Source organism: Delphinus delphis, chromosome 3 (genome assembly GCF_949987515.2).
Source record: "Delphinus delphis chromosome 3, mDelDel1.2, whole genome shotgun sequence".
In the NCBI taxonomy this organism is placed as follows: Eukaryota; Metazoa; Chordata; class Mammalia; order Artiodactyla; family Delphinidae; genus Delphinus; species Delphinus delphis.
This window is the reverse complement of record NC_082685.1, coordinates 1895524-1908716: the sequence shown is the minus strand read 5'-3', so window position 1 is coordinate 1908716 and position 13193 is coordinate 1895524. Positions and strand designations below refer to the sequence as shown.

Below are 13193 nucleotides of genomic sequence, written 5' to 3'. Positions count from 1 at the left end.
CCCTCCCCAGAGCTATCTTTGGATCAATGAAGATCGCGGATAGGAATCTCTAAATTGCAGAACGCTGTCCTAATTATTTGGCGACTATTCCTTAAACAACAACAACAACAAAACCCAGGTTCCGGGTCCTCCCAAAGATGGCTTAGATTCTCGCAGTGTTGCCCAAGCAACGGCTCTGTCCCGCCCCACCTCGACAGGGAACAGCCAATCAACGGGCACCACCGGCGCATGCCTCCCGCCTCCGGCGCCCCGATGCCCCCTGGGAATTGTGGTTCCTCCTGCGCTCTCCAGGCGCGTGGTCCCTTCGCGGCCGCCGTAGGCCATAGGACTACAACTCCCGGCGGGCGCGGGCGGCGCATGTGCGTTGCGGCGGCGCGGTGGTTCCGCGTGCTGGCGGCATGTCAGCTGTACGCTGGGGCCGCGGCGCGGCGGGGTTCGGGAGGGCCCTGTGGCCGGCGGGAACCCCCGGCCTCCTGGCCGAGGAAGGTAATGAAGGGGAGTCCCGGAACCGCTGCCCTGCCCCCCCCACCCGCGGCCGTGACCTCTGGCTTCTCGACCCTCGGGATCCAGCTTCCTCCGACACTTGCCCTTTGATCTTGGGAGTTCTGGGGAACCCAGTGACTCGACCCCGCTTTCACGCGCCCTTGGCCCACTCTCCGGACAGGGGTCGGCGGGGCACTTTGATCTTCGACCCTTGATTTCTTTTGGAGCCCCATGACCCATTATTTACGGTTTAGGGTTTTTAACCTTTGAATTGTCTGTGCCTTAGTTCGACGAACCTTTTATCCTCTACCCCACGCCCCACTTTTCTTTTTTCCTTTGCCCGTGGTGTCCCCTTCACTTTTGTCCTGTTAGTTTCTTTCCAGTGTGAGACCGGTGACCACTGACAGTTCCCACTGCCTTTAGGGTTCCTTTGCCCCTGTCAGGGCCCTCCCTCCCCCACCCCTGATGCCCGCCTCCTTCAGCCTCCCTGGTCTCTCCTGCAGGGGCTCTTGGTGGCGTCTGGGGCCGTAAGAGGAGCTCGACTGCCAGCCCTTGTGAGCAGGACCGCCGGAAGGACTGGGGCCATGCCGAGCTGCTGGAGGGTGAGCCTGACCCCCGAGGTTTGGGGCCTGAAGCCCCTTCCTCGCTGTCCCCCCGTCGGCAGCGCTGCTGGGAGCCGCCTCCCTGGTTCCCCACAGGGACCCCGGTGAGAAGGGATGTCAGTCTGTAAGGTGGGGTGACTCATGGGGTCCCGCTCTCTGGTGGTCCGAGGGCTCCCACGGTGAAGCGAGTGCTGTACACAGCGAGCTCTTGTAGTTCCCTCGTCCCAGCAGGGGCTCCCCCTTTCCAGATGAGACAGTCGAGGCCCAGATCTGTGGCTGGAGAGACTGGCTCAAGGCCACCCACCACTGCACGTGCAGAGCTGGGCTTTGAGCTGTGACATGACCAAGCTCAGTGGTCCTGGCTCAGCTTCCTGGGCTTGGGCGCACGATGGGGTCTACTCGTGGTCCTTGTCACCTGGGATGGACAGCCAGGTCCTGGCGGCCTCTGTAGCAAGTGGGGGGGCATCTGTCCTTCTCGCCGCCTCACTGTCCTCTCCCTCCCAGACGTCCAGTGCCTCCTGCTTCCCCTCCTGTCCCTTGTCCAGTGTGTGTCCAGCAGCCAGGAGTGGGGTGGGGGAGGCTTTGAAAAACAACACCTAATTTCAGAAAACCCCAAACATGCAGATCTGAAGCCACAGGTCCCATGGGCTTCAAGAGCAACCTTCTTTCGTTTCTCACCCATCTCATTATTTTAAAGCTAAGCCCAGGGTCTGGAAATCTGAATCACTTCACCTCACTCCCCAGCCTTGAACCATCCAACTGTTTCCTCTCTCACAGAATAATCTCCAGACCCCCACTGAGGGCCGTAGACCTCCAGGCCTTTGCCTACCTCCTCGGCTTCTGGCATCAGGAGCTTTGCACCTGCCTGTCCTGGGTCAGCCCCCAGGTGGCTTGGATGCGGCCGCCTCCAAGGGAAACCTGTGCCCACATCCTGCTTCTGCCTCGTGTCCTGCCCGACGCTTTGCCGCCGGCCACTGTCCCACACGTGCAGAAAGGGTCTGCTGAGTCTCCGGACACGGAGGCTAGGGCTGCGCCTGTGTTTCTGCTCTGGGCCAGCTCTCTCTGGGGCCGATGTTGTAGTGAGACAGGTGCAGGCAGGAGATGGATACCCTTGGTCCTCACATTCGCGGATTCTGTGTTTGCAAAGTCTCCTACCAGCTGAACTTGTAACCCCAAAGCCGATGCACACCTTCCCAGCTGAGGTGGAGCCGGGCGAAGCCCTGTCAACAGGCATCCTTTTCAGGGTGTATCTGGTGCCACGTTTTTGCATTTTGTGCTGTTCGTTGGTGTTTCTGCAGTTTAAAATGGCCCCAGACCTGGTGCTGGGGTGCTGTCTAGTTTCCTCAGCTCAACGGGGCTGTGACGTGCCTTTTGTAGAAAATCTGCATGTTCGACAAGCTTTGTTGAGGGGTGAGATGTAGGAGTGTTGGCTGTGAGTTCAATGTTAGTGAATTAGCAATACATAGGAAATAAGATATCTCAGATGAGAACTCACAAAACAGTGTTATGTGTGGACCTGTTGGTGGAAATATGACCACGGGCTCTCAGGAGCCCCGTGTTTGCCTGGGAGTGGTGGTTCCCTGTTCACCAGCTCAGTGGCCTGAAACTCTGTAGAACAGAACTGCCCCAGGTCCTGAGAGCTGACTGTCCTTGAAGTGGCGCAGGGCGGCGGCGGGCTGTGAATTGTCTGTGTGTGGGGTGGTGGGGTGTGGGGGTAATGGCACGTGCAAAGGCCTGAGGCCATTACGGATGGAGTGGGGGTGGGAGGGGCAGGGAGGCGCCGGCACCCGGGTGGATTTTGAAGGCAGAGCCCTGAGGAGGCGCTCACGGGCTGCATGTAGAGGGGGAGAGTCACAGACGACCTGTGACTTTTGTTCAGGCTGGGAAGGACAGAGCTTGGCGGGGGTGGGGGATGACGCAGAGAGGCAGGTTGTGGGCAACACCGGGAGCCTGTTCCGGACGTTGGGTTTGAGTGGCTCGGGTGGATGGGTGCTGGTTGGGTGGGTGGGGCGTGCGTGGCCAACGAGGTAAGTCTAGGGACGTTGTCGGTGGTCAGCAGACACACGGGGCTGAGGTCTGTCGCCTCCTGGGCAGCGGGGTCCCCTGACGTCTCGCCCTCTGCCCCACAGTGCTCAAGGCGCGGGTGCGGCAGCTGCAGGCCGAGGGCATGGCAGAGGTGACGGTGAAGAGGGTGGCCAAGAGGGTGGCCGTGGCTCGAGCCCCGGAGGCTGGCGGCGCCCAGCCACCCAGGCAGGCCCCGGCCGGGGCCAAGGGGGCCGGGGCCAAGGGCGCCGCCGCCACACTCAGCAGCCGCTGGGCGCAGAAACTGGACAGCGATCAGCAGCTGATGGAGAAGCGCAAGCAGCGGCTGGAGGGGAAGCTGCAGAAGCGTGTGGAGAAGGGGGCCTGGCAAAAGCAGCTGCGCCTGGAGCCCCGGCTGCTGAGCAGGAAGCTGGCGAGCCAGCTGCAGCACTGGGAGCAGGGGGCACCCCGGAGCCCGTGGGAGGAGCAGCTGGCACAGCTGCTGCAGGAGGCCCCACACAGGCTGAGCAGCGAGGCGGCGGCGGCTCCGGCGGACAGAGGCCCCGAGTCGCGGCTGGAGGGCCAGCAGCAGAGGCTCCTGTCCTTCTTTGAGTGCTGCCTGCTCACGGGCCACCTGCCCCTGGCCCACCACGTGCTGGTCACCCACCACAGCAAGTCCCAGCAGCAGCGGCTGCTCACGCTCTCCATGTACAACATGGTCATGCTCGGCTGGGCTCGCCAGGTGAGTGACTGGGCCCAGGGAGCGAGTGCCCCAGGGTCGGAGGCAGAAGCCAACTTGAGGGCACTTAGATTCGAACCCTTGTCTTTTAGCTCCAGGGCTCAGGCCTTTGTCTTTTATTGTTTTAATAATTCTTTAGGCTTGTTGATTATGAGTCACACGTGGCCTTCAAAGCAAAGTGTGAAAATGACCAAAAGGGCAGGAAGAAGCTGTGCTCTGGTTCAGAGCATTTCCTTCTGGTTACTTGACCACGGCTCTAGTGCGAGGGGCGCTGCAGACCCTCCCTGGGGCTGCGACCTCAGTGCTTTCCATCTGGCTTGTTCTCGTCTCGAGTTTCCTAGGTGGGCTCCTTCTTTTTAATGCAGACATTCACAGCTATGAATTTCCCTCTGCGAACAACTTTAGCTGCTTCCTTCTCCCACGTCTTCTGTTTTCACCTGCGACTTCTCCTCTGACCTGTGGCTGCTTAGGAGTGTTGCTTAAGCGCCCTTGCTGTGAAAACTTCCCCAACGCCCTCCCTCCCGTGGGTCTGCGACCTCATTTGAGGAGCAGCAGGGAAAGCGTTAGTGCCGGGCAATCAAGGGAAACAGTTGTGTGGAGACACAGGTGCAACTCACTAAGGCAGGTTGGCGGCAGGGACTTCGCTGTGCTGACTCACGCACAGAACGCGGCCCAGAGCTGCCTGATAGCGCTGGGAGGCTCCCAAGGCCTCCACAGCGACAGTCACGGGGGGCTTCTTGCCTGCATTGTCTTTGCAGGAGGGCACTCAGTTCCAGGAGTTAGTCTGCCTTCCCAGGTCTCTGGCCTCTGCCGTCCCCCCCACAAAGCGTCCTGTTACAGCAGCATATTTCTGATTAGATGAGCTTCCTGGGGCTGCCGAACAAATGAACAAACTGGGAGGCTTAAAGTAGCAGAAGTTTGTTTTCTTTTAGTCCCAGCGGCCAGACGTCCGAGGTCAGGGCGTGGCAGGGCCCCACTCCCTCTGGAGGCTCCAGGGGAGGGCGCTTCGTGCCTCTGCCAGCTCCTGGGTCTGCGATGTCCCTTGGGCTGTGACCGCGTCCCTCTGATCTCTGCCTCAGTGCTCACACGGCCTCCTCCAGTGTGACCTCATCCTAACTGCACCTGACCTCATCTAACTGACCTCATCCTAACTGCACCCTGCACCTGCAGGGACCTGGCTTCCAAATAAGGCCCTTTTCTGAGGTTCCAGGTGGATGTGAGTTTGGGGGGCCCTAGGCAGCCAGCCTATGTCGGGCAGGCCTGGCTGCCACCCAGACCTGAGTTTAGTCCCGTTCTGCCACGTGCTCCCTGTGGCCACACCCCCCCCTTCCCTCTGAGCCTTGGGTTTCCCATCTTGGGAGGAGTGAGGGCTGTAATCCAGGGCTCCAACCTCATGTATGTGTGTGCTTAACACTGTGAAGGTTCGAATGCATGTTTTCATGGTGGTGGTGACGTTACTGTGAGTTTTTTTCTTTTTTTTAATAAAAGTTGTTTCCACTTTTTATTTATTTATTGGGCTGCATCAGGTCTTAGTTGTGGCTTGCGGGATCTAGAGCGCAGGCTCAGTAGTTGTGGTGCACAGGCTTAGTTGCTCCGCGGCACGTGGGATCCTCTCGGACCAGGGCTCGAACCCATGTCCCCTGCGTTGGCAGGAGGATCCTTAACCACTGCGCCACCAGGGAAGTCCTCCTACTGTGAGCGTTTAGAGGTAGGATAGATGGGCTGAATCTGGACCAGCAGCGTCCGGTAGGCCTTTCTGTGACTTTGCCAGTGTTCCTCACCTGCTCCAGCGTCCTGTCGCTGCTGAAGCGAGTGTTTAATTTAAACTAAGCTAAGTGGCCGCTGTGGTTGGTGACTACCGGACTGAGCAGCCCCCGCTTCCTGCCCCCCACCCCGGGCCGTGCAGGCAGGCACCTAGGACCCAGTTGCTGGCACGTGGTCTGGGCTGGCAGCACCTGTCAGACAGGGTGCAGGACACATGGCGGGGTGCTGGGAATGCCTCTCTCTGGAAGGGTCTGTGCCATCTCTCCTGAGCCACCGGTGGGCTGGAGGAGAAACCACAGGGGAAGTTAGCGGCGAGGCCTGTGTGGGGGGAGGCCCGGTCGCCGGGAAACTGGGTAGAGGAGTGGGCGGGCGGCAGGGAGCACTGTGGGCCGAGCTGGGGCCTCCCTTCTGTCCACACCCGGCCCCCCCGCAGGCCCTCACCCCGCTTGGTTCCCCCAGGGCTCCTTCAAAGAGCTGACGTACGTGTTCTTCATGCTGAAAGACGCCGGCCTCGCCCCGGACCTGCAGTCCTACGCGGCTGCCCTGCAGTGCATGGGGCGCCTGGACCAGGATGCTGGTACCATCCGAAGGTGGGTGGATCGGTGTAGGGTGGCCTGGCTGAGCTGGGGGCTGGGATCCCTGGGGCTCCCCGGGCACTGGCGCTGTGAGCCGGGTGTGTGTGCCCTGCAGGTGCCTGAAGCAGATGGCGCAGGACGGGCTACAGCTGCAGGGGCTCTTCACGGCTGTGCCGCTGAGCGCCGAGGAGCGGGCTGAGCTCCTGCGGGCCGTGCGCAAGGCCAAGCCCGCCTTCACCCCCCCGCGGCCGCCCGTGCCCCCGCCCCAGGTCAACACCTCGCCGCTGCTCCGGGAGATATACGCCAAGGTGAGCTGGGGCCTGTGGCCTGGCACCTGCCGGGGGCGGGGGGCGGGGGGGGGGTTGTCATCTCCGGGTGCCTTGGCCCCTTCCCGTCTCTCCTGGCGGGATCGGCCCCACCCACCCCCATGCTGGCGGGAGGGAGGCTGCTGTGGGGGGCCCATGCCGCACCGTCCTCGGTTTCCACGTGGCGATGCAGCTGTGGGCCGAGTGTCGGGGTGTCGCAGGGCCTGTGTGCCCTCTCTAAGACTGGACAGCTACCTCCGCAGGCGGCAGGCAGCGGGCAAGGCCACACCTACCTCCCAGGGTGGAGTAGGGCATGACATCTTGAGGCACTGGGTTTTTTATTTTTACTGGGACATAGTTCTCCTATTCTACAGTTCACCTTTTAAAGTGTAATTCAGTATTTTTTTTTTTTTTACTATATTGATCTCTATGTAATTCCAGAACATTCCATTATCCCAAAAGGAAGCCCGTCCCCATCAGCAGTCAGTGCCCATTCCCCCCGCCAACCCCTGACAACCACTAACCACTAACTCTCTGTGGATCGGCCTGTTCTGGACGTTTCCCATCAGTGGAATCACACACCGTATGTCCTTCTGTGTCTGGCTTCTCTCACTGAGCATCGTGTTCTCAGGGTCCGTCCACGCTGTAGCGAGTGTCAGGGCTTTCACCCCTTCTCAGGGTTGAGTGATGTTCCCGTGTGTGGAGGGACCACATTGTGTTTATCTATCATCTGTTGACGGACACTTTGGTCGTTTCTAGCTTTTAAGCATCGTGAACCGCGTTGCTGTGGCTGTGGACAGGTCTTTGTGCAGATGTATGTTTTGGATTCTCAGTGTGTGTGTTGGGTTTCGCTATTTTTAATTTGTCTATTTTGGGAAGGGTCACACGCTCACACAGTGGCGAGTTTACAGAGAAAACGGCAGCACCCGGGGACTCGCACTGGCTTCCTGGGCACCCTGCCCGCCTGGCAAGGCCAGCAGATGCTGTTACACCAGCATCGTTGTCTTACTGTCCTGGGCCCTGCTCCCCCCGCAGCGTTAAGGATGGATGGTTTTCAGAAGACTTGGGAAAATGACTGTGATTCTGCCGGGGGGGCGGGCGGGGTCCTGGCATGTGTACGGTGGACAGCTGCTCTTCTTGACCTCGGGTGTGGATGGAACCCTGGGGGACTCAGGTCGAGAGGTCAGGCACCGGCACCTCACCACCAGCCTGTTGCCACCAGCAGGATCCCGCTGTGTCCTACCCGAGGCTGCACTTGTCCCTGAAGGAGCTGCAGGGCCTCTTCCAACAGCAGCTTCGCGTGGAGATGGCCACCACCATCACCGTGGAGTCCGTGGAGAAGGTTCCACTGCTGACCAAGGAGGTCCTGCATGCGGTAAGGGGCTGGGGGGTGGTCCGCTCCGGCTGAGCTGGGCGTCCCCTGCCTGGGCAGGGTCGCGTGGGGGAGGCCGGCTGCACGGCAACCACCCCCCCCACCCCCCCACTGAGCCAGGCACTGCCAGGCATAGGGCTGGGGCCTCGCGGGCTGCAGGGTTGGGTGGGCACGGTGATGACTCCTTGTGTACCCCCTCCCCCCAGCGGAAGACCCTGGCAGGCCTGCGCACCCGATGGAGGACGGCGCTGTACCGGGAGCTGCAAGAGACCAAGGAGAGCGAGGCCCACGCTGCTCGAGAAGGCCGCCTCTCACTCTTCCCGTACCTGTGCCTGCTCAGTGAGAAGGAGGTTGTGAGGATGCTGCTGCAGGTGCGCGCGGGGCCGGGGGGAGGGGCTGCTGCGGGTGTGCCTGCGGGTTCCACACGGAGCGCGGGGCTCATGGCGCTCGCTGCCCTCCAGACCCTCCAGGCGCTGCCCGCGCAGGGAGAGTCACTTCTCTTCTTGGCACACGAGCTGGGTCTGCGTGTCTTCAAGAGGAAGCAGCTCAGAAACGAGGTGCAGGAACTGGAGCAGCGCTACTCCAAGTACCTGCACCTGCTGGCCTCCGACACCCAGGTGAGGCCCAGGGAGCCCGGGTGGGGAAACCCAGGCGTTGAGCGGAGGTCCCCTCCCCTCTCTCCTCTCCCCTTTCCTGAGGCGGCTGGATTTGCCCCCAGTCTCCACCTCATTTTCCTCACCTAACCCTGGGATAGCAGTCAGCTCACCCCTCCCTGGGGGTGGGTGGGGGTCTCCAGCTCTGCACCCAGACTCTCCTCCCCCTGAGCCACCCTCCCGCTCGCAGGTGGCGGAACCGTGCCTGCCACGGCAGCATTGGGAGGCACTGGGGGTGCCTGAGGCCCCCCACGAGCAGCCCTGGCCCATGTCAGTGGTGGTGCAGCTGGGCAAGCAGCTGGCGGAGGTGCTGGTGCGGGCCGCGCAGATGCCCAGCAGCCTGGCAGCGCCCCGGAGCCCCGGCACGCTCATCCCTGTGCTCTACCATGTGTACTCCTTCCGCAGCTTCCGCCAGGTGGGCCACTGTGGGGACGGGCGTGCGAGGAGGCCGTGGGCTCTGGGTGGTGCAGGGCCCCTGGGCCACGGTGGGATCCTGCCAGAATTGTGCTGTGGCCCCAGACCTGGTCTCAGGGTCAGGGCGTCTGAGGGGACCCCGGGGCCCTCCTCCACGGCCTTTGGGGCAGCCCCCTGACCTTCTCTGCCTGCCCCGCCCCCAGATCGGCATCCTGAAGCCTCACCCCGCCTTCACGCAGCTGCTGGAGACGGCGGCAGAGCGCACACTGACCTTTGAGTCGACGGACGTGCCCATGCTGTGCCCACCGCTGCCCTGGACGTCGCCCCACTCGGGCGCGTTTCTGCTGAGCCCCACCAAGATGATGCGCTCAGTGGAGGGCAGCCAGCAGCACCAGCTCCTGCTGGAGCGCTGCCCGCCTGCCGAGCTGCACGGTGCCCTGGATGCCCTCACCCAGCTGGGCAACTGTGCCTGGCGGGTCAACGGGCGCGTGCTGGACCTGGTGCTGCAGCTCTTCGCTGACAAGGGCTGCCCTCGCCTGGGTGTGCCCGCCCCGCCCTCCGAGGCCCCCCGGCCACCCGAGGGCCGTCGGGCTCCCAACCGCTGCTTGCTGCCCGAGGTCTCGCCTGCTGAAAAGGCTGAGATGCGGCGGGAGCTGGCCCGGCGCCTCAAGGTGGCACGGGAGATGCAGAGCCTGCGCGCCGATGCGCTGTACCGCCTGTCGCTGGCCCGGCACCTGCGGCACCGTGTCTTCTGGCTGCCGCACAACATGGACTTCCGCGGCCGGACCTATCCCTGCTCACCGCATTTCAACCACCTGGGCAGCGACCTGGCCCGCGCACTGCTGGAGTTCGCCCAGGGCCGCCCGCTCGGCCCGCACGGCCTCAACTGGCTCAAGATCCATCTGGTCAACCTCACGGGGCTCAAGAAGCGCGAGTCGCTGCAGGCACGCCGGGACTATGCGGACGAGCTGATGGAGGACATCCTGGACTCGGCGGACCGGCCCATGACGGTGGGTGGCGTGGGGAGGACAGCAGCTGGGCCCTGACCCCTGACCCCTGACCGTCTGGCTCTCCTGGCCGCCGCGGCACCCACCTCAGACCCATGCAGGCACCCCCCGCCCCCTACTTCTTCCCAGGCACCCCTCTGCTTGTCTTTCCCTCTGTCCTGGGCCATCAGCAGCCTCCCATGCCGCAATAGGCCTCCCTCCAGGCTGGCCCCTCCCTGGTCTGTCACTCCTGTTCTCTGTCCACACCTGTCCCCACGACACCTGGACCCGCCCGGGAGGTGCCCCCAGGCTGGCTCTGACCCCGCCGGGGCTGGCCTCACCCAGCCCGCTGCTTCCTGCAGGGCCGCAAGTGGTGGATGGAGGCGGATGAGCCCTGGCAAGCCCTGGCCTGCTGCATGGAGGTCGCCCGGGCGGTGCGCGCCCCCGACCCCGCCGCCTACGTCTCCCACTTCCCAGTTCACCAGGTGAGCCAGGGGACTCTGGTGTGGAGCACCCTGCCCTTGCGGGCCCCTGCCCGGGCTGAGGCACCGCGGGGTGGCCCGGGTGTCTGGCACCTGGCCATCCCACTGCACAGGCTGGTGCTCCCACGGCGAGCGGCTTGTGCAGGCACGCCGCCCCCCTTCTGCGCCTCGGTTCCGCTTTGTGGGAGGTCCAGGGAGCTCGCCGTGAGCGGAGCTGGGGAAGCCTGGAGCTCGCCGTGCCCCGCCCCTCGCTCCCTGCGCCTCACTCTTCCCCCCTCGCCCAGGACGGCTCCTGTAACGGCCTGCAGCACTACGCCGCCCTGGGCCGGGACAGCGTGGGGGCCGCCTCCGTCAACCTGTTGCCCTCGGACCTGCCGCAGGACGTGTACAGTGAGGTGGCGGCACAGGTGCGCACCCACCCCGACCCCGCTTGCTCTTATCCCCCAGCCCCACCCGGGTCTGTCTGTCTGTCGAACATCTGGGTGCTGTGGACCCCACTGCCACGGCCGCCAACTGTCAGGTGACCCGGCAGTCAGGCAGGGTTCCTGGGGGACGTGTCAGAGGGGGCAATGGTGAGGTCCAGGGGAAGAGAAGGAGCCTCGGGGTGGGAGGCTTCTGGGTGGGCAGGGCCCCGCCCACTGATGCCCCGCCCACTGACCCCTGCTCCAACAGGTGGAGGTGTTCCGCAGGCAGGACGCCAAACAGGGTGTGCAGGTGGCCCAGGTGCTGGAGGGTTTCATCAGCCGCAAGGTGGTCAAGCAGACGGTGATGACTGTAGTGTACGGGGTCACCCGCTACGGGGGCCGCCTGCAGATCGAGAAGCGCCTCCGGGAGATCCACGACTTCCCCCAGGTGCGCGGGGCCGAGACTCCAGATCCTGCCGGCCACTGTCCTGTAGCAGGTGGCCGCTGGGCAGCAGGCGGTCCTGACACAGGGTCTTGTCTCTGCCCACCGTGGGGTCCTCCAGCGGGGCCCATGGGAGCGAGCCCACCCCCTCAAGAGTGCGCGAGGTCACTGGCCCAGGGCCATCAGGCGTTGTAGAGGGAACCTGGGCCCCGCCCACGCCCTCCCCTCACCCTCTCCCCAGGACTTCGTGTGGGAGGCTTCTCACTACCTCGTGCGCCAGGTGTTCAACAGCCTGCAGGAGATGTTCTCGGGCACCCGGTCCATCCAGGTGAGGCCTCATCCTCCCCTTGCCCCCCGTCGGCCGTGGCTCCCCAGACCCGGCCCCCCTGAGCCCGGTGTCCGTCCCTGCAGCGCTGGCTGACCGAGAGCGCCCGGCTCATCTCCCACACGGGCTCGGCCGTGGAGTGGGTCACGCCCCTGGGCATCCCCATCATCCAGCCCTACCACCGTGACTCCAAGGTCATGGTATGTGCAGCCCCCCCGCCCCCCTCGCCCCCCGCCGCTGCCGCGCCAGGCAGGACTCAACGCCCCTGCCCCTACCGCCCCTACCCTGCAGATCAAAGGCGGGCTCCAGAGCCTCACCTTCAGCAGCAGCGTGGACACCAGCCAGTGAGTGCACAGGGTGGGGGGGCGGGGCCGGGGCGCCTGGGCCGGGAGGCCACTGGGGTTGGGCCGGGCCGGGCTGAGGCTCCAGAGTCCCCCACCTTGCACCCCGCCCCCAGGAAGCCCAACACGCTGAAGCAGAAGAACGGCTTCCCGCCCAACTTCATCCACTCACTGGACTCCTCGCACATGATGCTCACGGCCCTGCACTGCTACAGGTGCACCAGGGCTGGGGACGCCGCGGTGGGTGCCGCCCGCTGGGGATGGGGTCAGGCGAGGACCGAAGCTGTGGGGGTCTGGGGGACCTGGTGCCCCAGAGGCGACAGGCCTCGAGGCAGGGAGGGGTTGGGATGTGGCTGACTGGGCAGGGGAGGGACTCCAAGTGTGCAGCTGGCCGTCGGAGGGTCCGCGGGCCCAGCCTGCTGTGTGGCCTGCTCTTGACGTGTGTGCACCTGCCAGGGCAGGCAGAGGGTGTCTAGTTTCTCACGGTTCTGTTAGAAACGGCTGCTCCTGTGGGGGGGGGGGGTGTGTGTGGCCGCACTGAGCCAGACTGCTGTGGGAATTCTGTGTTCTTCCTGTGTCCCCCTGGGGTGGCTCGGGGACCCCTGGGATGGAGCCCTGTGGTGGAAGGGGGCCCAGCCTCAGCCATCCCCTACAGGAAGCTGAGAATCAGTTGGGTGGCAGCTGGGGGTAGGGTGGCAAAGAGGCTTCTTCCTAAGAGGAGAACTTGTCACTTGCCTGCTGAGGGGCACGTGTGGCGCACAGACAGCTGCTGGAGTGTGCGGGGGTGAGGGGCGAGAGGAGAGTGGGCGTCACTGGACAGTGGGCCCCCCGGCTGAGCGGTGGGGAGGGGCTTGAGGTGAGAGCTGGGCCAGTGCTGGGCAGCGGTGGGGTGTGGATTGTGAGGGAGGGGACCTCAAGGCGTGGCCTCTCCACGGGGGCCCCTCACTGCTGCCGCAGGAAGGGCCTGACCTTCGTCTCGGTGCACGACTGCTTCTGGACCCACGCCGCTGACGTTGCGGTCATGAACCAGGTGCAGGCCCACCCCCACTAGGGCGGACACCCCCGGCTCTCGCGCCCCCGACCTCATCCCCTCCTGACCTGGGAAGCCCGGTCCCCCTGCCCCTTGGGCCTGGCTCCTGGCTGCTGACGCCCCCCCACCTCCCCCACCCATCGCAGGTCTGTCGCGAGCAGTTCGTCCGTCTGCACAGCCAGCCCATTCTCCACAACCTGTCCAGGTTCCTGATTGAGCGGTTCTGCTCCGACCCCAGGTGACGCACCCCCCAG

General features: G+C 64.0%; 1 protein-coding gene across 5 annotated transcripts in view; it reads left to right on the top strand.

Annotated features, from left to right (window-relative positions):
• The first annotated feature begins 386 nt into the window (after nucleotides 1-386).
• POLRMT (RNA polymerase mitochondrial) overlaps nucleotides 387-13193 on the top strand; it is a 20049-nt gene continuing 7242 nt past the window's right edge. For 3 of the 5 annotated variants that reach the window (XR_011246392.1, XR_011246391.1, XM_069540536.1), the window contains exons 1-19: nucleotides 387-486; nucleotides 987-1085; nucleotides 3215-3849; nucleotides 6070-6200; nucleotides 6301-6493; nucleotides 7713-7865; nucleotides 8069-8233; nucleotides 8324-8479; nucleotides 8706-8930; nucleotides 9133-9939; nucleotides 10278-10400; nucleotides 10682-10804; nucleotides 11070-11249; nucleotides 11485-11571; nucleotides 11655-11768; nucleotides 11860-11912; nucleotides 12026-12124; nucleotides 12867-12939; nucleotides 13086-13177. Coding sequence is in view for 2 of the 5 variants with exons in the window: in XM_069540536.1 (XP_069396637.1) it covers nucleotides 399-486; nucleotides 987-1085; nucleotides 3215-3849; nucleotides 6070-6200; nucleotides 6301-6493; nucleotides 7713-7865; nucleotides 8069-8233; nucleotides 8324-8479; nucleotides 8706-8930; nucleotides 9133-9939; nucleotides 10278-10400; nucleotides 10682-10804; nucleotides 11070-11249; nucleotides 11485-11571; nucleotides 11655-11768; nucleotides 11860-11912; nucleotides 12026-12124; nucleotides 12867-12939; nucleotides 13086-13177 (3596 nt within the window). In the remaining 3 variants the exon portion in view is untranslated. The remainder of the gene's footprint in view (nucleotides 487-986; nucleotides 1086-3214; nucleotides 3850-6069; nucleotides 6201-6300; nucleotides 6494-7712; nucleotides 7866-8068; nucleotides 8234-8323; nucleotides 8480-8705; nucleotides 8931-9132; nucleotides 9940-10277; nucleotides 10401-10681; nucleotides 10805-11069; nucleotides 11250-11484; nucleotides 11572-11654; nucleotides 11769-11859; nucleotides 11913-12025; nucleotides 12125-12866; nucleotides 12940-13085; nucleotides 13178-13193) is intronic. The other 2 variants (XM_069540537.1, XR_011246393.1) reach the window with 2 other exon arrangements.